This window comes from Carcharodon carcharias, chromosome 3, assembly GCF_017639515.1.
Source record: "Carcharodon carcharias isolate sCarCar2 chromosome 3, sCarCar2.pri, whole genome shotgun sequence".
Lineage (NCBI taxonomy): Eukaryota > Metazoa > Chordata > Chondrichthyes > Lamniformes > Lamnidae > Carcharodon > Carcharodon carcharias.
In genome coordinates, this window is record NC_054469.1 from 207,567,946 (window position 1) to 207,590,863 (window position 22,918).

The window sequence follows — 22,918 nt, forward strand, 5'->3', positions numbered from 1 at the left end:
CTGTGACTGCCATCTTGGAACCTTAGTGTGTATCAAAATAAGTCAGGGGATTGGGGAAGGACAGAATAAAAACTACAGCAGTGCTCCAGCCCCCGTAGTGTTGGATAAATGGGGTGATTCCATTTTATCTAATCACACCAGGCTAACTCTTTATCTGGTACTCCACACAGAAAATACTCACGTAATTCTGATTGTTGATTTACTTTATTCTTTAGTTTTCCACCTGTCTGAAAAAGTCACCTCTGCGGTACCAGAAAGTGCCCTGCTGATTGTGCTGGGCCTCATCCTGGGAGGAATTGTCTGGGCTGCTGACCACACTGCCTCCTTCACCTTAACGCCGACTGTCTTCTTCTTCTACCTCCTGCCACCCATCGTATTGGACGCCGGATATTTCATACCCATCCGGCCCTTCTTCGGGAACCTCGGATCGATTCTAACGTACGCCATCATTGGAACAATTTGGAATATTGTAACAACCGGTCTGTCCCTCTATGGTGTCTTCTCGACAGGTATTATGGGTAAGGGCACAGATCCAAGCAGTAGCTTTATCTTATCCAACTGAGGTGAGACCAGGATAAAATACAAGTAGTAGTTGTGGCTATCTGGACCGCAAAGGAGTCTTAATTTTCTATCTTGTTGGTGTCTTTCCCCAAGTGCTTCATCCCAACAGGATTCCTTCATGGCTGCATGGGTGAGGGACCCACAACAGTGTCTGTGTCAAATCCTGCAGAGGGGTATCCCCTCCACTCCAAAGGCCCTACTGGTATTGGGAGTCTTTATTTTCTGCATTCTTAGCTGGCCAGTGAAGGTGCCTCCATGTTGAGGTATCCTCCTGGTCCCTGACCTAGCTAAGTAGTGCCCACTTCTCCCATTGGCTCCAGAGTTGCCAGCACTCTGGACCATCAGCACCAAGTGCCCGAATGGCACGTGTGGAACAACCAATTAGGAAGCCACCTTCTGGAAGATTGCGACACTAGTTGCTATTGGCAAGTGTGAGTACTGGAGCCCCATATGGGCCCAACATTAGGGTCCCAACACCTGCGGGAGAACTCGGCCCAGTGTTTCAGGTCAAAGACCTTTTGACGGAACTGGAAAAAGTTAGAGATATAACAGATTTGAAGCAAGTACAGAGGAAAAGGCAGGGAGTGAGGAAAGAACAAAAGGGAAGGTCTGTGACAAGGTGGAAAACAGCAGAGATTAAATGACAAAAGGGATGATGGTGCGAGGCAGGAGCAGATGGGACAAGTGAGAAAATAAAAAAAATGTGTTGAGTGGAGTGTAAATGTGAAAAGCAGAATTATCACCAAAATCTATTACGTCCACCTGAGAGGGCAGATGAGGCCTTGGTTTAACATCTCAGCTGAAAGAAAAAAATATATATAGCACCTTTCATGATAACAGGACATCCTAAGTTGCTTTAAAACCAACAAAGTACTTATGGAGTGTAGCCACTATTGTAATGTAGGAAGCACAAGAGTGAGCTTGTGCACAGAAAGCTCCCATCTCTTGTGGAGGTCTTCCCTCCACAGCCTCCAACCTCATAGACTCCAATCCCAAACACATTGCTTCTCCCTTCTTCCCAAAATCCATAAACTGGTCGGCCCATTCCTTCAGCCTGTTCCTGTCCTACTGAACTAGTTTCTTTTATCCTGACTCTATTTTTTTCTCCCCTTGTCCAGTCTCTTCCTATCTACAAATGTGATAAATATTAGATAATCTATTTTGTTTATTGAAGGATACGTATTGACCAGGATACCAAGAAAAGCTCCGCTGCGTTTCTTCAAAATAGTGCCATGGGATCTTTTATGTCCACCTAAAAGGGCAGAGTGGGCCTCAGTTTAATGCCTTATCTGAAAGACAGCACTCCATCAGTACTGCACTTACGTGCCATTCGAGGTTGTGTGATTAAATCTCTGGACCGGAGCTTGAAACCACCACCTCCTGACCCAGAGATGAGACTGCTGCTAATGAGCCAAGGCTGACATCAGTTAAATTCAAAAGCAAAATACTGCAGATGCTGGAAATCTGAAATAAAAAGAGAAAATTCTGGAAATATTCAGTAGGTCAGGCACCATCTTTGGAGAGAAAAACAGAGTTTAACATTTCAGGTCTGTGACCTTTCATCAGAACACACATCACATGCACACTCTTGGCCTCTCTCTCAAGCAGCACTAACTCACTCTATCTCAAAGTTGTCATGGTTCACAGTTTCATTTTATCCTTCTTCTCATCCAACCGCTTTAAAAAAAACTTTATTTTCCCTCTCAGGTGTGAAGGAATGCAAGCTCCAACAACTCAAGGGTACCAAAACCCCTTCAGATCCTTCTCTACTTCTCTTCCCTTTGACCCATCTCTTCTTCGAAACTCATCCCTTGCCATGTATTCCTAATGCCCTCTGACCTTTCTGTCTCTGACTCTGAATGACCTGTTTTCAACAAAGGACCAAGCTTTCTCCCTTTCTGTGCTTAACCACCACCCCCCACACCAACCACTACTCAAAGAATTTCGAGCTTGGCACAATGCTCTTCTTCCCTTGGCTCCACCTCTGCAGCCACTTTTTTTGGGCAGGAGTCCTCCCCATGCTCAGGGGACCCTTTTACCCATCTCCGGTATTGCACCTTCTCCTGCACCCCTCCCTCTGGCCTCATACCCTCTTAAGATCTTTTCATTGACAACTGTCAGATTAACATTGGCCATGTGAATTTCTCTGCTCCCCTCACTCACTCTAACCTGTCTCACTCTGAACTTGGAGCAGTCCATTCTGTCAGGTCCATTGGAATCAAACCTGCTGACATACACTTCATCCTACCTACCACTGGACTATGACCCCATAACTGAACATTAAGCCATTGTATCCAGGACTGTCACTGTCCTCATCTCCTCTGGAAATCTTCCCTCCACATCCTCCAACCTCATAGACTCCAATCCCAAACAGATTGCTCCTACCGCCTTCCCAAAATCATAAGACCATAAGACATAGGAGTGGAAATTAGGCCATTCGGCCCATCGAGTCTGCTCCACCATTCAATCATGGCTGATAAGTTTCTCAACCTCATTCTCCCGCCTTTTCCCCGTAACCTTTGATCCCCTTACCAATCAAGAACCGATCTATCTCAGTCTTAAATACACTCAATGACCTGGCCTCCACAGCCTTCAGTGGTAATCGAGTCCATAGATTCACCACTGTCTGGCTAAATAAGTTTCTCCTCATCTCTGTTCTAAAAGGTCTTCCCTTTACTCTGAGGCTATGCCCTTGGGTCCTAGTCTCTCCTAATAATGGAAACATCTTCCCCACCTCCACTCTATCCAGGCCTTTCAGTATTCTGTAAGTTTCAATCAGATCCCCCCTTCATCCTTCTAAACTCCATCGTGTGTGGACCCAGACTCCTCAAACGTTCCTCATATGTTAGGCCTTTCATTCCTGGGATCATTCTCGTGAACCTCCTCTGGACCCTCTCCAGGGCCAGCACATCCTTCCTGAGATACGGGGCCCAAAATTGCTCACAATATTCTAAATGTGGTCTGACCAAAGCCTTATAAAGCCTCAGCAGCACATCCCTGCTTTTATATTCTAGTCCTCTCGAAATAAATGCCAACATTGCATTTGCCTTCCTAACTACCGACTCAACCTGCAAGTTAACCTTAAGAGAATCCTGGACTAGGACTCCCAAGTCCCTTTGCACTCCAGATTTCTGAATTCTCTCCCCATTTAGAAAATAGTCTATGCCTCTATTCTTCCTACCAAAGTGCATGACCTCACACTTCCCCACGTTGTATTCCATCTGCCACTTTGCCCATTCTCCTAACCTGTCCAAAACCTTCTGCAGCCTCCCCACCTCCTCAATACTACCTGTCCCTCCACCTATCTTTGTATCATCCATAAACAGGTTGGCCCATTCTTTCAGCCTGTTCCTGTCCTACTGAACTGATTTATTCCATCTTGACTCTATTTTTTCTCCCCTTGTTCTGTCTCTTCCTATCTACATCTGTGACTCTTCCAGTGCCCTATATAACTTTGACAGTTTCCTGGCCCTCACCATCTTCTCTTCACCTTTGATGTCCAATTCCTTTACACCTCCATTCCCCACCAGGATGGCTGAGACGTCCCACTTCTTCCTTGAATGGAAACTCAGCCAGTCCCCATTCGCCAACGCCCTCCTCTGCTTGGCTAAACTTATTCCTGCATTGACCAACCGCTCCTTCAACATCAGTCAAGTCTAGAAGATCATAATTTCTTGGTCATATTTCCTTGCAATACCCAAGCTGGTCATACATAAGTGAACCTGTGTGTAAAATGCAGAAAGCGATTACAGGTGTGGGGAAAATGTGTTCCTTTTTAAGTTCACAGCAACTGCAAGTCTCGGTTTGTTGGCCATGTAATAACTGGCACATGGGGAGCAACCTAGGCTGGAGATCTAGCGTGAGTCTTGCGCTGCATCCATTGGGGAGGGCCCGCCATATTAAATGCCTATTAGGCACTGAACTGGCCAGTGGTGGGCCTTCCCTAGGAAATAGGACACCGGGGCCAGACATCCTGCCTCCTGAGAGCTGCTGGCTAATCAGAGGCCGGCAGTTCCCCCTTACAGGCACGTTGCTGGAGGTGGTAGCAGCTGCTGGTAAGGCACCCACCAGGATGGGTGAGGGACCTAGGCCAGAGGTGAGCGAGGGTGAAATGGGGTCACATGGAGTGGGTCAGTGACTGGGGTGATAGGGGGAGTTAGAAAAAAGGTCAGGGGTGGCTCCGAGCAGGCATACCGCTTCCCCCCCCACCCCACCCCCACTCCCCCCGCCATCTCCCCATCCCCCCATTCCAATGTTGGGGCTTTCAATCAGGCACTGAATCCCTTTGAATGAGGGACCCCCTCACCGGGAGCCTGCAAGCAAGCCTGACAGTGTTTGTTTCTCAGGCATCCACATGGCAACTCTCCTGCTTGCTGGTTGAATACCATTGGTGGCAGGATGAGGCCTTTAAGTGGCCATTAATTGCCCACTTAAGGGCCTCAATGAGTGTTTGAGTGGTAAGGGTCTTCCTGCCTCAGACTTAATCGAGCAGAGGTGGGAAGGGTGACAGGGTGGGCCCTTACCCCGCACGCTCCTGCTTGATTAAATGTCCTGAACTGCCTCCAAACTCGCGCTGTGGGGGGCATTAAATTCCATCCCTGGAGTCTGTTTGTGAGCAACTAACACTGGTTTGGATTTCAGTTGTCAGCTGTGGCTCAGTGGGTAGCACTCTCACCTCCTGAGTCAGGAATCTCTGGGCTTGAGTCCCACTCCAGAGATGTGAGCCCATAACCCAGCCCAGCACTCCGGTGCTGCAGTGTCTGAGGTGCTGTCTTTTGGATGCAACATTAAGCTGAGATCCTGACTCTCAAGTAAAAGTAACAAACACCATGGTACTATTTGGAGAAGAATGGTGAGTTCTCTCTGGGGTTCTAGTCTGATTTATCCCTCAACCGACATCAGTAAAACATAATTATCTGGCCATTATCCAGTTATCTTGCTGCGTGCAAAATGGCTGCCACATTTAGCGTATTCCATCAGTGACTACATTTCAGAAGTGCTTTATTGGCTGTAAAGTACTTTGGGATGTCCTGAGGTTGTGAAAGGTACTGTATGAATGCAAGGCTTTTTTTCCCTTCTTTGATTTGAATCATTTATTTCCCCAGCACTATACCTTAGACTACAACCTAGTGCTCAGAGTTGGGCCGGGGCTGAAATGGTGCCTGCTCACTTTCTGTGCTGCAATATTGGAGGAGTATCTGTGGCTGTTGTGGGTAACGTAGTGCAGTCATGACCAGCCTAAGTGACTTATTGATTATTGTTGTAAACACTGATTGCAACTATCCCAGCATCAGATGAGAGTGGCAGAGGGTGGTGGTGGGGAATTAAAATGGGTATGGAGGACTTGCCTCTCTGTTTGTGTCACTTATGCTGGAACGCCCATTTAACTCCTAGGTTTCAGGCCATGTCTGAGCCAAGGATTTAAGGCTTTTTTGTTTGGTGAGTGTCTGTCTGTGGTTCCTCTGGGTCTGTTGCTCCTTGGGTTTCCTCTATCACGAGTGTGATCTTCCATGTGGGACCCCAACTGTGACCTCCTGTCACCCAAATTCCTGCTCCTCCCCAGTGGCCTGGTACTGCTTCCCAATGGGTTTTGGGCAAGAGATTTGATGCCAACTTTGAAGTCAGATCTGGAAGTCAAAATCTCTCCAGAGTGGGAGTCCCTTTGGATGGAGATGGGGTTGGCGGGTGAGGGGGGGTAGTTGAGAATGCTGCTCGTCATTAGCCCCACAACCCCACACTCATACCCCACCATACACACACTCACCACATGCAGGGCACTTGTGTCAGAGATTAAAATCAAAATGGATTCTTCCACCATCTTTGGCACTTTAAACAGAACTTGCCCTGTGAACAGTAAATGTAGGGACTGAGGACCAGTTGGGAAGTTGTGACAGGTTGCTACTTCAAACTAAGTCGCTTATCCTTAACTTTAAATTTCTCATTCTCATGTTCAAGTCCCTCCATGACCTTACCCCTCCATCTCTGTAAACTCCCCAAACCCTTTAACCCCCAAGAGCTCTGCATTCCTCTAATTCTGGCCTCTTGCACATTCCTGATTTCCTTCACTCCATCGCTGCTAGTCATGCCTTCAGCTGCCTACATCCCATACTCTGGAATTACTTCCCTAGACCCCTCCACCTCACTCTTTGCTTTTTTAAGTCAATCCTTAAAACCTACCTTTTTGACCAAATATTTGGTCACTTGTCCTAATATATCCATATGTGGCTCTGTGTTAATTGACTGGTAACTGTCCTGTGAAATGCCTTGGGATGTTTTACTGCACCAAGGCACTACATAAATGCAAGTTGTTGATATCCTGGTTGCAACTGAAAGCTAACATTTCTTGTGGTTTCAAATTGCTTTGCAGGAAATCTTGATGCTGGCCTTTTGGAATTCCTCCTGTTTGGAAGTGTGATCGCTGCAGTTGACACAGTAGCTGTGTTGACCGTGTTTGAAGAGGTCCATGTGAATGAAGCATTGTTCATCTTTATGCTTGGAGAATCACTGCTTAATAATGGAGTCACTGTGGTAAGTTTAACAGCTTTTGAATTCCTTGATTATTCATCTTGTTTAATGATGAGGAAAGTTGGGATTTGCAAGGACATCTTTTTTCAGTTTGGATGTTAAGATATTGCCCCATATATTTTTAGTTACATCAAAAGGCAAAATGTTTCATTTAGTCTTGGTCATCACTGGCAAGATAGACATTTATTGTCCATCCCTACTTGCCCCTAGAAGGTGGTGGTCTTCTCTTTCAACAGCTACAGTCCATGTGGCATTCCTTGCAGCAGTTTGATACAATTGGATGGTTTGATATGAGGCAATTTTAGTAACAACCTTGTTGGTGTGAGAGTGGAGTTATATATAGGCCAGACCTGGGTAAGGAAGTCAAATTTTACTCTCTAAATTACATCCATGGGCCAGTTGTTTAGACATTGCAACAACTTCATGGTGGTATTTACCGATAGCGGCTAATTAATTTTCAGATTTTTTAAAAACTGAAATTAAATTGATTTGAGTGTTCATCCTCTGAATTACAAGTTCAGTACCATAACTACTACATTACCATACGTGGGATTTAATTTCTTAAAATTTTTGGTGCAATAAATTTCACAAGAAGATCTACTTTTTCTATTAATTATGGCTGTCCTTTTCCCATCAAACTGAAGAGTACGGATTTAGTGTGGAACAGACCACACTAAATTTGTTCACAGGCTGCTCCAAGGGTGATGTCACGGACACCATCTTCACGAAGGCACATAGCTTTGTGCATTTCGCCTGGGACCAGGATGTAAGATAATTGGATTTGCCCAGATCTCAGGTTTCCCACAGGTACAGGGCGCCATCGACTACACTCACGTAGCACTCAGATGTCTGCTATATCAACTGCAAGGGTTTCTACTCGCTGAATGTGCAGCTGGCGTGCGACTACCACAAACACATCCTGCAGGTCTGCACTTGGTTCCCAGGGAGTGTCCACCACTCCTACATTCTCAGTCAGTCTCAGATCCCTGACGTCTTCCAGGGTCTACAGAGGCTGCAGGCTTGGCTCCTTGGAGACAAGGACTACCTGCAGAGGATGTGGCTGATAACAACTGTGTGGCAGCCTCAGAATGGCAGAGAGTAAGTACAACGAGGCTCATGTTGCAACTCACACCTTAGTAGAGCAGACCATTGGGATGCTGAAAATGAGGCTTTGGTGCCTGGACCGGTTTGTTGCAATCCTGCAATATACTCCACAGAGGTTGTCACGTATCATTGACACCTGCTGCACCCTTTCCAACCTGGCGCTGCAACGGGGAGAGGAGCTGGTTGAGGAGGAGATACAGGAGCTGGAGGTCTCCTTCAATGAAGAGGACATTGATGGGGGTGAGGGTGAGGAGGGTCTCAAAGGCAAGGCTGATGAGGCCCTTGCACTGGCCAGACTAGGCAGGCACGCTCAGGACGGCCTCGTAGCTGCTAGATTTGTGGAGGATGATGAGGACATGCAGTGAGAAGACACCATAAATCCTCACATTGCATCTGTGAATGTTTGACTCCAGTCTGGCTGATGGTAGCACACATACCCCAAGATGCACTAAGATGCAGTGGAGGCCCTAATTGTTGCTTGATTCCAGGAGGATGATGATGACATGCAGTGAGGACACTCCATAAATCTTCACATAGCCTCTGTGAATTTTTGATTCCTGTCTGGCTGAGAGCAGCTCGCTTGTGCTCTGTGATCAGGGTCATATCAAGGAGGTGCAGCCGTGAAACTTTAAATGCACCTGATCCTTTGTCTGTATTCAGCACCTGACCCCTTCAGGAGCACAGCGTCACTGGTCACAGATGCTGACGAGATGGGGGCCAGCCCTACCTCAAAGGTGCTGACAGCATACAGAGAGAATGATGGAACTCTGTGATGCCTGCCCATGACATTCTGGCAGCAATGACAAGCACCGTTGAGGTGTAGACATCAGCAATGTGTCCACTGAGTGTGAAGCTGGACCATTACTTTGGTCTGAAGGTTGCACAAAGCACAGAGAAGAGGCCCTGGACAGCCTTTACCTTGTGCAGGAACCAAGGTTTCACGTCTGAGTGACACGAACACTGCTCATCGTAACAAGAATCGATAGACAAGGAGACACTCTTGTGAGTTAATTTACACTAGTGATCATTATAGACTAGTGATTAACACTTGTGCTCAGTTCTTGCAACTCCACCTTTTTAACTTTCCTAACCTTGCCGCTACGTCTTGGTGCTCCCCAGACATCCACAGTGGAGGTGGAGGCAGCCTGCTGACTGCTACGCCCTGTCTGTGATGACCTTGGCGGGCATCCTCTGGAGGGCCGAGACCTGGAGGGCCCAGTCCTGCTTTCGGGGTCCTGCTGTGTGGCAGTGGCACCCTCCTCGGCCTGTGGAGCGGAAGCTGCTGGAACCACAGGAAGAAGGGATTCAGATGGGCCGAACGGTCCCAGAATTAACTGGGTGGGTGGCCCTGGGGTGTGGACCTGCTGATCTTGCTCCTAATGGGTGCCCAAGGGGCCTTGCATGACTCCTAGAGGAGAAGGAAAGCTAGATTGAGAACAAACAGCCCCGCACCCCTCTTGTGTTGACACTGTTGGAGGCCAACTGTGATGTCAGTGATGGTGTTGAGCCCGCGCAGCAGTGCAGAACCAATGACCCAGACTAAGGTCTCCATGGTGGCTGCCATCCTACCAGTGTTGACCTTGGTGCATTGACATGCCAGCACTAGCACCTCAGCCTGAAGGCAGACAGACTCCTCCATCGTGCCTTGCAATTGAAGAGTGCAGTGGACACCCCTTCCTGATGTTCCTGAGCATGCCTTTGTAGCTCCTGCAACTGAGGTATGACCGAGTCCAGATGCTCGTCAGCTGACTTGGACTCAGCAGTTCCTTGCCTCCTGCAGTCCTCTGAGTGCCAGATACGTGGAAAAAACCCCCACCGCCTACTGTGGATCAGACAGCGTGATGTGCTCACCAGATTGTGACCCCCAGCTGATTCTAAAAATTCACCGAGGTGTGAGCGTCTGTGCTGGTGGAGGGTGTGGGTGAGCGCTGTGATGGGTCTTCAATGAGGGTGCCTTCAGATTCTTCTTCCAATGTGCCTTCAGGTCTTGATTAGAGGCCCTGGGTTGTGGACTCTGTCAGCAGTTTCCCAGATGTGCCTGTGAAGTCAAGGGAAGATAATTAGTGCATGGCAGTGGCCTGTGAAACAGGATACTTCACACACAGCATTGTTGTCTGATGGATATTGCACCATTGGCTTCTCACTTGGTAGAGCACCGATGACCTCACCGTCAGCACAGGACCAGCCCAGATCCTTGCCGGCCAGCTGGATGGCACTGTTTTCAAAGCCTCTGAGGACCTTGATTTCAGGCATTCCGTCATCGGTCTGTGACCTCTCCCTCTTGTTGTGTGCCAGCTTGTCTTGCATAAATAGAGATGGCGAGAGTGTAAGCCGGATGCCTGCCAGGTCCAATGATAAGTATGCCTGGACAGGATGAGGACAATGAAGATGTGTGTGAGAGATGTCCCTTGAATTGGCAGTGAGTGAGGGCCCTGTGGATGTGAGATGGGTTTGTGAGTGTGTGAGTTAAGAGTGATTTACCCTGGCAGAAAGGAGATCGTTCATCTTCTTTTGGCATTGGTTGTCTGTCCTGTTATGCAGGACATTGGCACAGACCACCTCCCATGCTGAATTGGTGATGTAGCTGCCTCTCATGGGCCTCCGTGACATCCAAAAGGCACTCGAGGGATGTGTCACTAACCCGGGGGACTTCAGTCATCTTGCCTTTTTGGGACCATGCCTTCTTTGCAGCAGTCCTGGGCTGGGAGAACCAGGAGGTGTGCGTGCAGCTGCACTTTAAACAGGGCAGCTGGCATGATGAAGTGGCGAGGAGACGGCGTAGTGGGTGAATTGGAGGCTGCCCGCCATTGAAACGGAGTGTTTCCTGGGAATGCATGATTAATAAGGCGGGATTGGGATGATACGGCGGCTGGTGGTAAACCATTCTTTCTCCGCTACCATGCATGGTGCAAATCTGGGATGATTCCGCGCAGACTCTTTGTCTAGCAACTCCTAAGGCCCATTTAGTTTGCCTTTTGCCAACCTGGTAGTCAGAACTTACTATGAAAATGGAGTTGTTGACTGATCCTAGCAATCAATCTGTCAATTGATCTACCACAGACCTAAATGTGAAGCAAGAAAACCCCCTGTGCTTGACAGCTTGGGGAACCATATAATCAAAGTTACCTGTTGTTCTCCAGCATGCTACATTTACCAAAGGGCACATCTCAAATTGCTCATGCGCAGGAGTCTCACTGAATCTATTGAGAAACAGATGAAGAAAAGCTTGATCATCTTTCTGTAAACTTCATTAACAAGCCTTAAGGGTTGCCAGCCCTGGACCAAGAGGGTTCACCACATGATCTCCTGCCTCCAACTGCTTGTCCCACAGACTCCCGTCATTGGCCGCCCAGCATGTCCATCCTCACAGCACACTGCCTTCTCGTAGCCAATCAGAAAGCGGGCTGATATCTGATTGGGTGACTTTTAAATGTGAGTCAAACAGCCTATTTTTTTCAATCTCCATTATTTTTACAACTAATAAATGAAGGTGTACAAACCAAATGGGGTAGAAAAAGGACACAATTTTTGTGCACGACCCTGTGATTATTTTCCCTGCCGTCAGAATCTTTCATTCTTGGAGACTTCAGAATGATCTTACGAGCCTTTGCAATGCAGGTACAAAACTGACTTAACAAGCGCTTTAAGCACACAACTGTGCCTGCTGTAGGTTGGCTAATTTATCCTTGCTGACAAAATTCAGAACTTGTGGAACTATAAATAGCCTTGTTTGCTATCTTTAGGGAGACTGCAGAGCAGCACAAGACATGCAAGATGGAGCAAAACCAGCGATTTATCTCGGGAATCTGGAACTCATTCTGCTGCCATGGTAACCATTGAACCAGAGAGATGTGCTGGCCAACCAACAAGGGATTGAATCTTGTACCGTATTTACACAGTGCCACGTTGCCAGTTCAAATATACAAACTGAAGTGGCTTGAATAGTCCGTCAATGGCAATGAGAGCCATCGTATTGGTGGATTTAATAATTAAACAGCAATTCAAATAATTTGGGTGGAATACAATTTACAATACAAAAGATACATGTGTGGTACATCCCTCATTCTACACTTGATATTGGTGCAGGGTCAATAGAGTTTAATAGACGTCATGGCTAAACATGAATAAAATTCCTTTTTAAAGTTACAGCATGTTGCCATAACAAATGAATATACCTCATGCCAGAGGAAGGAAGAGATTTTGGGTGAAATTTTCTGGTCCTGCCAGCAGCGGGCATTATGGCTCGAGTGCCAACGAAAGTTCAGTTTCCCACCAGTGTGAAAATGGATTGCAATTTTCCGCTCCCCAGTTTCAGGGTGGGTTGGGTTGCCCGCCGTGCCATGACGAGAACTGCATTTGCATGCCTTCGCACCTCATGAAAGCTCATTAAAAACCCAGCTTGCTGGAATCTCGCCCCCCACTCCAAAGTAAATGGTCGCCCTGGCGGCTAATTTGACCATCGTGAATTGCGACTGGATGTAAAAGACAGTACAGCTGCTGAATTGCACTTCACTCCCGACTTTGAGGTATGTGCGTGCAGCGCTTGCCTACCTTTCACTGCGCTGTGCTCATGACTGCTCCAACTCTGTGCCAAGGCTGCTCTGGCAAGACCAGCAGGAAGGGAAGGGTGGGGGGCATTGCAAGACCCCCGCTTGACTGGGGATGGGTGCTTAGACTAGACAGGGGCAAGAAAAGTGGTGGACAGAGACACATGACTGGTTGGTGGGAGGTGGGGGGTGGGGGGGGGGGGGGTGGTAGTGGGTGCGGGGGGGAAGGATAGGGGGCATAAGCCTGAGGCAGTCCTGAGGTAGTGAGCACTATATAGTCTGGGCCAGAAGGCAGACAATCCTGGGGCTGTGCACATCATATAGTAGGGGCCAGAGAGCAGAGACGGTCCTGGGACCATGCTACAAGGCTGTGCCTGGCACACATGTCCTGGTCCCAGGGAGGGGGAGGGCCTGTTTGTCCCATATCAGTAGTGCATTGCTTATCGTGCAGGGAGTGGTCAGCCTCTCACACATCTCGGTTCTGGGTGTTGATGGCTTGGTATTGGGCCACAGATGGGCCCGGTCAGTCACGGGAGGCGTCTGCAGTCTGTAAATGGGGAATTGGCCCTAGGGGAACATTGGCATGCAGGGCCACATGAAGACCCAGAAGTTGAGGCGGAGAGACCGATTCCGCAGAGGTGTTTGGCACGACCCAGGGTGTACTGAAGACGCCTCTCACACTTGCAGTTGAACGAGAAAGTGCTGTAGACGCCTTCACTTGTCAAGGGATGTGACTGCTCACATCTGCCACATTCTTTGGGAGGATCTGATGCCACATGGCCTGAGAGGCCATCCATTGCCAGCGGCTGTAATGGTGACCGTCGCACTCAGCTTTTTTTGTGAGTGGCTCGTTCCAGGGCTCCACAGGGGACCGCTGTGGAGTATCACAATCCTCCACTCATAAATGCATATGAGAGGTTACCAATTCCCTATTAATTAAGGTACACAATTATATCCAATCTCCCTGGATGAAGCCAGCCAGGCTGCCAGATCAGTAGGATTTGCAGCTATCTCTGGCTTCCCACAGGTGCAGGGTGCCATCGACTGCACACGTGTCTTTAAAGGCACACTGGCAGCAGTCACAATGATTCATCAATAGAAAAGGCTTCTACTCCCTCAATGTGCAGCTGATCTGTAACCACCAGAAGCAACTTATGCAGGTCAGTGCGAGATACCCTTGGAGCTTGCACTGTTCTTACATCTTGAGCCCTTCGCAGCTGCCACAGATCTTCGAGGGCCCTCAGCGCATTCAGGGTTGGCTCATCAGTGACAAAGACTACCTCTAAAAGATGTGGCTAAGGCCCCCCTTTGGTGGCCACAGAGTGCTTCAGAGGAGAGGCACAATGCAGCTCATTCCGTGACACACTCCTTGATTGAGCAGCACACTGGCATCCTGAAGATGTCTTTTTGATGTCTGGACTGATCGGGTGGCACTCTCCAGCACCCTCCCCAGAGGCCGTTCCCCCATCACTGTAGTTTGCTGTGCTCTACACAACCTGGTGCCGCAAAGGGGTGATGGGTTGCCAGATGGAGAGATGGAGGAGCTGCATGTCTCCTCTGATGAGGAGGATGTCGAGAGGGATGAGCTTGATAAGAGTGAGGATGTTGAAGCCCCAGAGGCCATATCATGGGCCAAACGCGGCAGAAATGCCCATTAGATCTTTATAGCCACAAGATTCCAGGACGATGAAGATGACTAGCTCATACAAGCCTCTTTCCCCTGTGCTCTCCATGCAGGTTTGACATTAAAACCTTCTTTGCCATCCTCATTATCTCAATGAAGGACATCAATCTCAGAATGTCTAGTCATAATCTTGCATGATGAAGGCCTCTGGAACATGTGGCCATTCTATTATGGTATACAGACTCCACTAGTATGCACTATGTTGAAATTGAACATGGTGCAGCCTTTTCAAGCATCGCACCAACATTTCACTGCCTATGGCAGCCTTCAAGAGGTAAGAGCAGCACAGCAAACCTCAGTGCACTCATGGCAGTATGCCTAGATCATCTAGGCTGACAATCTTCAATCACTGGTTCCCACGTGAATTTCTGAGGTCTGATCTGAATTGGGACTGTGATATCTCTCCACTGGCCATCTTTCATGCTATGATAATGTTCTGACCTCATCCTCACACTGAGTCACCAGCACAAGATTGTTCTTTAGGATGCAATGATCTGTCACTCTCAGTCATCGATGTGAGCCTATTAGTCAGACCACCTTTGTGTACACAAAGAGAGCTTCAACAGCACCATCATCTGAGCATTGACCACTCATGATCCAGCCTTCATGTGGAGCTTACCAAGTTCCCACCCAGCACTGCCTTGGCATCTGTGGCCCAGAAAATGTCGACATTGCATTTAGACATTACTTAGTTACTTCATTGATAATAAAGTGCACACATCAGATGTAGTGAAGCTTTGCTCTGATCCCATTTGAGGCCTCCACAGTTCAGATCGATACGAGGAAACCTAGCACACTGATGGCATTGAGACGATCAGACAACCATGATGATTGCCCGTTGGAGAGCTGGCTCAGGGATTATGTCAAGGCACGCTAGCCAGAGCTTCAGGACCAGAGCAGCATCTTCCCATTTAATAGTCTGGCATCATGAGCCTAGACACACACCTCTGACCTCGCATAGTCATCACTGTCTGACAGACATGTTAGGAGTCACTAAGTTCTAGCTAGGTCCATAGCTCTGCATTGTGCAGGTGGTGAGTGGGAACAACCATTGGGGTGATTACTAGCTGTACACGTGATGACGATGTCATGCTACAGGCCGTCATGAGTGCCTAAGATCTCTGACTATTACTTGAAATGTAATCCATACTCAAGCCTGACAGGCATTACATGGAGGCCATTGGAAGATGTACCAAGTTAGATTGACTCCAATGTGGGTCGTCATTAAAACCTATAAGATCCACATAGACCAGTCTTCAGTGCAGCAGCATCAGGGGAATAAACCAAACTGTAAAATCTATACTCATGAGACCACATGATATGGTCCTCTGATGCAAGTCTAAGGTATGCATTACCCAAACCACCATGTTGATAGAGCAACAGGCTTTGCTCGTGTCGCTGCTGTGGACAGAAAGGCGACTCACTGTACTGTGATTGGGTAAGACACCATCGACCCGAGGCACACGATGGGAGATAAGTGAGGGGGCACTTGTATGACCTCGGAGCATATAATCAGAAAGAAGAGACGTTCTTTAGATGAGAATTTCTGATAAGCAAAATATGTTTATAGAAATGCAAAATGTGTGCGGTGAGTGAACACCCGAGCCACCATTGCGCTCTTAATATTTCTTAATTTTTCTAACCCGATTGCTATGTCTAGGTGCTTCCCTGACATCCACAGCAGAGGTGGAGGCAGCCTGCTGACTGCTTTGTCCTGTTTTCTGTTGTGATCTTGGCGCGCGTTCTCTGGAGGGCTGAGGCCTCGAGGGCCCCGGCCTGTTTTGGGTCGCGTGCTCAGGGGTAGGTGCACTCTCCTCAGCCTGAGTATCTGGTGTTGCTGGGGACAGAGGGGACTTAGAGTGCCTGGACAGCCAAGGAGAGTCTTGGGTGGACTGGCCCAGGGTGTCCGGCTGAAGCTCCTCCTTCCTGTGGGTGCCCGAGGGTCCGTTCCTGACTCCTTGAGGAGAAGGGACTCCTGGAGGGAGATTGATGTGCCCTGTCCCCCTCTCGCAGAGCCACTGATGGATCCCATGGCTATAGAGATGGTGTGCGGGTCCGAGCACATATCCGGCACAAACTGCTAGATCAAGATCTCCATGGTGGTCACTATCTTTCCGATGGTGACCTCAATGTGCTGACATGTCGGTGCCACGACATCAGATTGAAACGTGGACAGACGCCTCCACTCTCTGTTCTAATCTGGTGATGGCCTTTGACGACCCTGCTTGCTGTCCCCCTGCTTGTCTTTGGAGCTCCCACATCTCTCTGAGGACTCACCATCGGACTCGGGCTTATGGGCAGCCTGGCCTTCAGCAGTCCTCCTGGTGTTGGTGACCTTGGCTGTCACTGCCTCCGCCTGCTGTGGATCTGAATCTGTGCTGCGCTGACCAGATGATAACCTGACCCTGCTCTAAAACTAGATGCCACCGAAGTGTGTGTCTCTGCGCTGGTGGAGGGTACAGGCGAATGCAGTGACGGCTCTACATCTAGTGGGTCCTTGGATCCTCATCCAAGGTGGCCTGGGGGTTGGGGTTGATGGAATGGTTGGTGGTGTCCCTCCACATTTTCTAGCTGATGGCAGTAATAGTGAGAAGAGATAATTAGTGATTGGCTGGATAGTCACCCACATTAAAGAGCATTCACAGTGTCCATGGGTGGGCGATGACTACTGGATGGACCCTCACTGGCTTGGTGGGAGATGCCGACCTTGCCTTTGGTGCAGAAACGTTCCCAGTCCTCACCAGCCAGCTTGTTCCTCAAAGCACCGGCATTCCCCCTTCAGTCTGGGATCTCTCTCCATTGTTATAGGCGAGTTTTTCCTGCATAAAGACAATTGGACAGACTGTGAGCAGGACGGATGCCAAAAGAGATGATAAGCTTTGAAGAAGTAATTCAGACTCAAAATGTTAACTCTGTTTCTCTCTCCACAGACGCTGCCAGGCTTGCTGAGTTTTTCCAGCAGTTTCTGTTATTAGTTCAGATGATAAGCATGCCTATCTTGTGTGTGTGCTGAGTGGACCAAGGTAAGGGCTGAAGACACAGCTTGTGCAGGATGTGACAAGAGGTGAAGATGTAAAAGTGCATGTGAGAGAATCAGTGATGATTCCCTTGTGCTGGTAGTGTGTGAGATCCCTGCAGACTGTGACCTTGCGAATGCCTGATGGCCTTATGAGAGTGTGAGTTGAGATTGAGAAGAAGGTTGACTAGAAGTTGGAGTGGATGAGATCATTCATCCTCTTCCTGCACTGGATAGCAGTCCTCTTCTGAGGAATGCAGGTGCTGACTGCCCTAGGTGACAGCTCCCAAGCCTTGGTGGTGAGCTTAGTGGATGTCCGGTCCCATCATGGGGGTAAAGTATCTCATGCCAGTCCTCAACTGCCTGGAGGAATGTTGCCAATACCTTGTTGCTGAACTTGGGTGCACAGCGCTTGTCTATTCTCAGGACTATTCTGGTGCTTGCTATGACAAGCCCTGGACTGCAGAGACTGAATGTGTGTGTGGGTGCTGTTTCAATATGGCACCTAGAAATATGAGCCGATGAGGTAATGGTGGGCGAAAGAATCCCAGCCTGACCTGCCATGAGATATGACGTGTTCCTTGTTCATGCATACATAATGAGGTGAAAAGCAGAAGGTCTGGCGTGGAAACCTGCCATGCTGGCTAACGGGATCCATGCTACCTTTCTGCCCGTCACCGCACTTAGTCTCCTGAGTGGAAAACTATGTTACTGATTATGGGATTTCAGGGTCCTCCAACTCAGTGCCAGTGTTGTAATATGTGTTTGGCTGTTGTGGCACATTGATGAGAAGGTCATGTGTATTTAAACATGGACCCTTTATTGTTAGTCTTTAACTATTTACAGATCCCAGATATTGTCATGAATGATGCTGCTCACCATGCATGTAGGTTACTTCTAGAGTGTTCTCTCCAAGCTGTTCTCTCTAGTCTGTTCTCTCAGTCTATTACCATGTGACTCTATATATCATACCGTGGGCGGTGCTATTATCCGGTCCCACATTAACCCTTGCTCTGTCGAGCACCTTTACATTACAATGGCATGCAGTCATTCTACAACAGCCAGTAGAGGCACCAAATAAAGATCTCTCATTCCGGTAGTGCCATTCACTGCCTCATGACATCCTGAAGTTCTTCACAATTAAATTCTTTTGAGGTGTAGCCATTATTGCACAGAAATGCAGCAACAAATTTGCGCACAGCAATAAGGTAAACAATGAGATGAACTAATTTAATGATGTTGGTTGAGGTTAAATATTCACCAGGACACCGAAAACCCTTGCTCTTCTTTGAATAGTTGTTGAGGGCTCTGAAAGGGCAGATTGGGCCTTGGTTTCAGCATTTCACCTGAAAGGTGGCATCTCTGACAGTGCAGCACTCCCTCAGTTCTGGAATGTCAGCCAGGACTGTGCTCCAGTCTTTGGAGTTGGACTTGAACCCATATCCTTCTGAGTCAGTGGCAGGAATGCTATTGTTGAGCCAATGTTGATCAAGGTCAATTATAACTGTAATAGTAGTGGAGAGATGGCCCATGATTTCTGTGGGGTCGAGCATTCATGGAGTATTATTGTATACCTTTCACTCGCATGGCATTAGCATTGTCTGAGTTCTTTGCACTCTTGCCTCTCATTCAGGTGATTGTGGGTTCAAAGACTTGAGAACATAATCCAGCCTGACACTTCAGTGAAGATGGTTATTGTTTGTACATGTGAAACCTGGTTGTCTGAAATGCATAAGCCTGGTGCCCTCTAGTGATAACTATAGACAAAGCACTAGTACAATGATTTTTTACAAGTGTGTCAGTAGCTTTCCTTATTCTTAAGGCATGTATCTGCAAATTACAATTGCTAGGTATAATTTTCATATTTTACACAAATCTGGATACACCTGTCTTCATCTGCCCAACCTTGAAAATTATTCAGAATTGGGAAGAAAACTTAGATTCATCGTCAAATCCTCAAGTGCTTCCAAACGCTCAACTGCTTTTGGAGGAGAACCCTGTTATGTAGGCAAATATGGCAGCCAATCAATGCACATCAAGGTCCGAGAAGCAGAAAGAATAAAAGACGTGCATATTTATAGTGCCTTTCATGACACCAGAGTGTCCCAAAGCCCTTTACATACGAACATATGAATTAGGAGCAGGAGTAGGCCACTCGAGCCTGCTCCACTATTCAATAAGATCATGGCTGATCTGAATGTAACCTCAACCCCACATTTCTGCCTACCCCTGATAACCTTTCACCCCCTTGTTAATCAAGAATCTATCTAGCTCTGCCTTAAAAATATTCAAAGACTCTCCATTGCCTTTTGAGGAAGAGAATTCCAAAGACTGACGACCCTCTGAGAGAAAAAATTTCTCATCATCTGTCTTAAATTAGTGACCCCTTATTTTCAAACTGAGTCCCCTGGTTCTAGATTAAACATCCTCTCCACATCCACCCTATTAAGACCCCTCAGGATCTTAAAGGTTTCAATTAAGTCACCTCTTATTCTTCTAAGCTCCAGTGAATACAAGCTTAATGTGTACAGCCTTTCCTCATAAGACAAACTGCCCATTCCTGGTGTTAGCCTAGTAAACCTTCTCTGAACCGCTTCTACCACATTTACATCTTTAAGTAAGGAGACCAGTACTGTACACAATACACCAGGTGTGGTCTCACCAATGCCCTGTACAACTGAAGCATGACCGCCCTAATTTTGTAATCAATTCCCCTCACAATAAATGATAACGTTCTATCAGCTTTCCTAATTACTCACTGTACCTGCATACTCGTCTTTTGTGATTCATGCACAAGGACACCCAGATCCCTCTGAATCTCCGAGCTCTACAATCTCTCACCATTTAGATAATAAGCTTACTTTTTATTCTTCCTGCTAAAATGAGCGATTTTACATTTCCCTACATCCATTTGCCACCTTTTTGCCCATTCACTTAAACTATCTATGCCACTCTGTAGCCTCCTTACATTCTCTTCATAAGTTGTTTTCCAAATGTGGTAAAGTGAAGTGCTGAGTGCCTTTAGTTAGTTGACCATGTGATCGTATTGGCCAATTGCTACACTGCAGGGGCTTCTTGGGCAACTGGAAGCCTAGAGCTGGAGGTGATTGAAGAAACATACAAGGGCCAGAATTTTTCCCTTGCCGGGTGGGCGTGCTCCCAACCTGAATGAGTGTAAAATGACATACGGTGACATCGGGCGAGCGTCCTGACGTCGTTGCGCATACTCGGGATATTTCGGCCGGTGGGCGTGTGCAGCAGTCGGCAGTGTGCCTGCCGACAATTAAAAGGCGGCCATTAAAGTAATAATTAAGTTCAATTTTTTGCTGCCCGTCCAACCTTAAGGTTAGATTGTCCAACCTTCATGAGCGAAATGAAGCTTACAACCGCAAATAAAAATTAAATAAAAATGTTTTAATTTCATTCATAACATATCCTTGCTCATGTGACTCTGACATTTTTTTTTACATTTCAAAATTCTTTATTTTTAATTTTCGAAAACCTTCATCTCCCTGAGGTAGCTCTGTGCCTCAGGGAGTGCATGCGCGAGGTTCCCTGCTCGCCCTCTAACCCTACTCCCCAACCCCTCACACAGGCATCTTTTCCTAACTTCATGTCCTTCCTAGATGTCACATACCCTTCAATATTCAGGTCCCAATCTATGTCATCCTGTGGCCTTACCTGGACAATGGCTATCAGATCATACTTATTTATTTCTATTTGTGCTATCAGTTCATCTGTTTTGTTCCGAATGCTATGTGCATTTAGATGCAGAGCCTTTAATTTTGTCCTTTTATTATTTTTGTAGCAACTGCCTTATCTGCTGATTTACTCTTAGAATTGTAGTCTCTGTCCCTTCCTGTCACAGTCCGTTTGTCATTTCCCATATTAATACTTGTCTCTCTTGCTTTGTCTCTACTCTTTGGTTTACCACATCTTCCCAAATTTGATTCATTGCCCCTACTATTCAGTTTAAAACCCTCTTTACTTCCCTTGTTAGGTGGCTTGTGACAAACCAGCCCCAGCATGGTTCAGGTGTAGACCGTCCCAATGGTACAGATCCCACTTTCCCCAATATTGGTACCAGTGCCCCACAAGCTGGAACCCGCTTTTCCTATACCAGTCTTTGAGCCGCGCATTCATTTCTGTAATATTATTTGTCCTATGCCAATTTGCATGTGGCTTAGGTAATAATTCAGAAATTATTACCTTCGAGGTTCTGCTTCTTAATTTGGTGCCTAGCTCGTCATACTGACTATGCAGAGCCCCCTTCCTCATCCTGCCTATGTCGTTGGTATCTACATGGGCCATGACCACTGGATCCTCCCCCTCCTCCTGCAAGTACCTCTCTAGCCCTGAGCAGGTGTCCCGAACAATGGAACCGGCAGGTAACAAAGTGGCCTGGATTCTCACTCTTTGCTACAGAGAACAGTGTCAATCCTCCTCACTGTACTGTCCCCTACTACCACTACACTCCATTTTGCTTTCTCACTTGGATGGCTTCCTGTACCATGGTGCCATGGTCAGTTTGCTCATCCACCCTGCAGCCCACATGCTCATCCAAACAGCCAATGAAGTAGTTTTAAAGTGTTGTCAATGTTGCAGTGTAAGAAAAATGAAATATAGAAGAGATGACACTGGTCAAGGCTATTAGACAGGATAGAGTGTGGAACATTTCTCGCTTTTTTTCAGAGAGTGCCATGGGGTCTATTATGCCCACCTGATCCTGTGAAACAGGCAGCACAGACCTCAGTTTTAACATTTCACCTAAAAGATGACATCCCTGATAATGCAGCCCTTCTGTATCACTGCAGTGAAGTGCCCAGATTAGGTGGTCCAGTGCTGGACTGGGGACTTTTGGACTAACAGCAGCATTCTATTAATGGAAAATACTACTCACGTAGCTACTGCATTTTGGCAATGTGAGACAGCTTGCTTAACATATTGTTCAATTGCTACTATCAGTCCAAAATGATGTTCTGCCAACCACATAATTATGCAATGTCATGTGTGAATTTCCATGCCGGTGCAATGCCAGGTACTTAGACCATACATCCCAATGATTGGCTGATCAGATCAAACAGCATATTCCTTCGATTGTTCATAATAGGCACACTACAGACCATACTTAACCAGCTGTGCTTGCAAAACCCAAAGCAAAACCTCGACTGTTAGATGTGATTCCAAGATTAGGTAGCACTTACTGAACAATCCTGAGGGCACTAATAAGTACACTAACAACCAATTTAAGATAATTGATGAAACTCATAATGTGGGTCATTTATGCTTGTTAGAAGCAATATAAGTAGGGACCCATTCTCTGCAAACAAAAGGAATATGTTCAAGCCTTGTGCGTTGTACCTGAGAGCTTGGGGAGCCTATAGTTTCTGGTTGTTTTCTCTATGGCAAAGCCTCAGCCAATCAGAGTTGACTTGTCAACCATCAGCACACGCTTCTGCTGTGGTATAGCTTGTTGTGAGC

The 22,918-nt window shown here is 47.3% G+C and overlaps 1 protein-coding gene across 1 annotated transcript in view; it reads left to right on the forward strand.

The window, feature by feature from the left end:
* Nucleotides 1-22,918, forward strand: part of LOC121276080 (sodium/hydrogen exchanger 3-like) — a 155,367-nt gene that overhangs the window by 63,122 nt on the left and 69,327 nt on the right. The window contains exons 2-3 of the mRNA XM_041184018.1: nucleotides 216-518; nucleotides 6,929-7,089. Coding sequence (XP_041039952.1) covers nucleotides 216-518; nucleotides 6,929-7,089 — 464 coding nt within the window. The remainder of the gene's footprint in view (nucleotides 1-215; nucleotides 519-6,928; nucleotides 7,090-22,918) is intronic.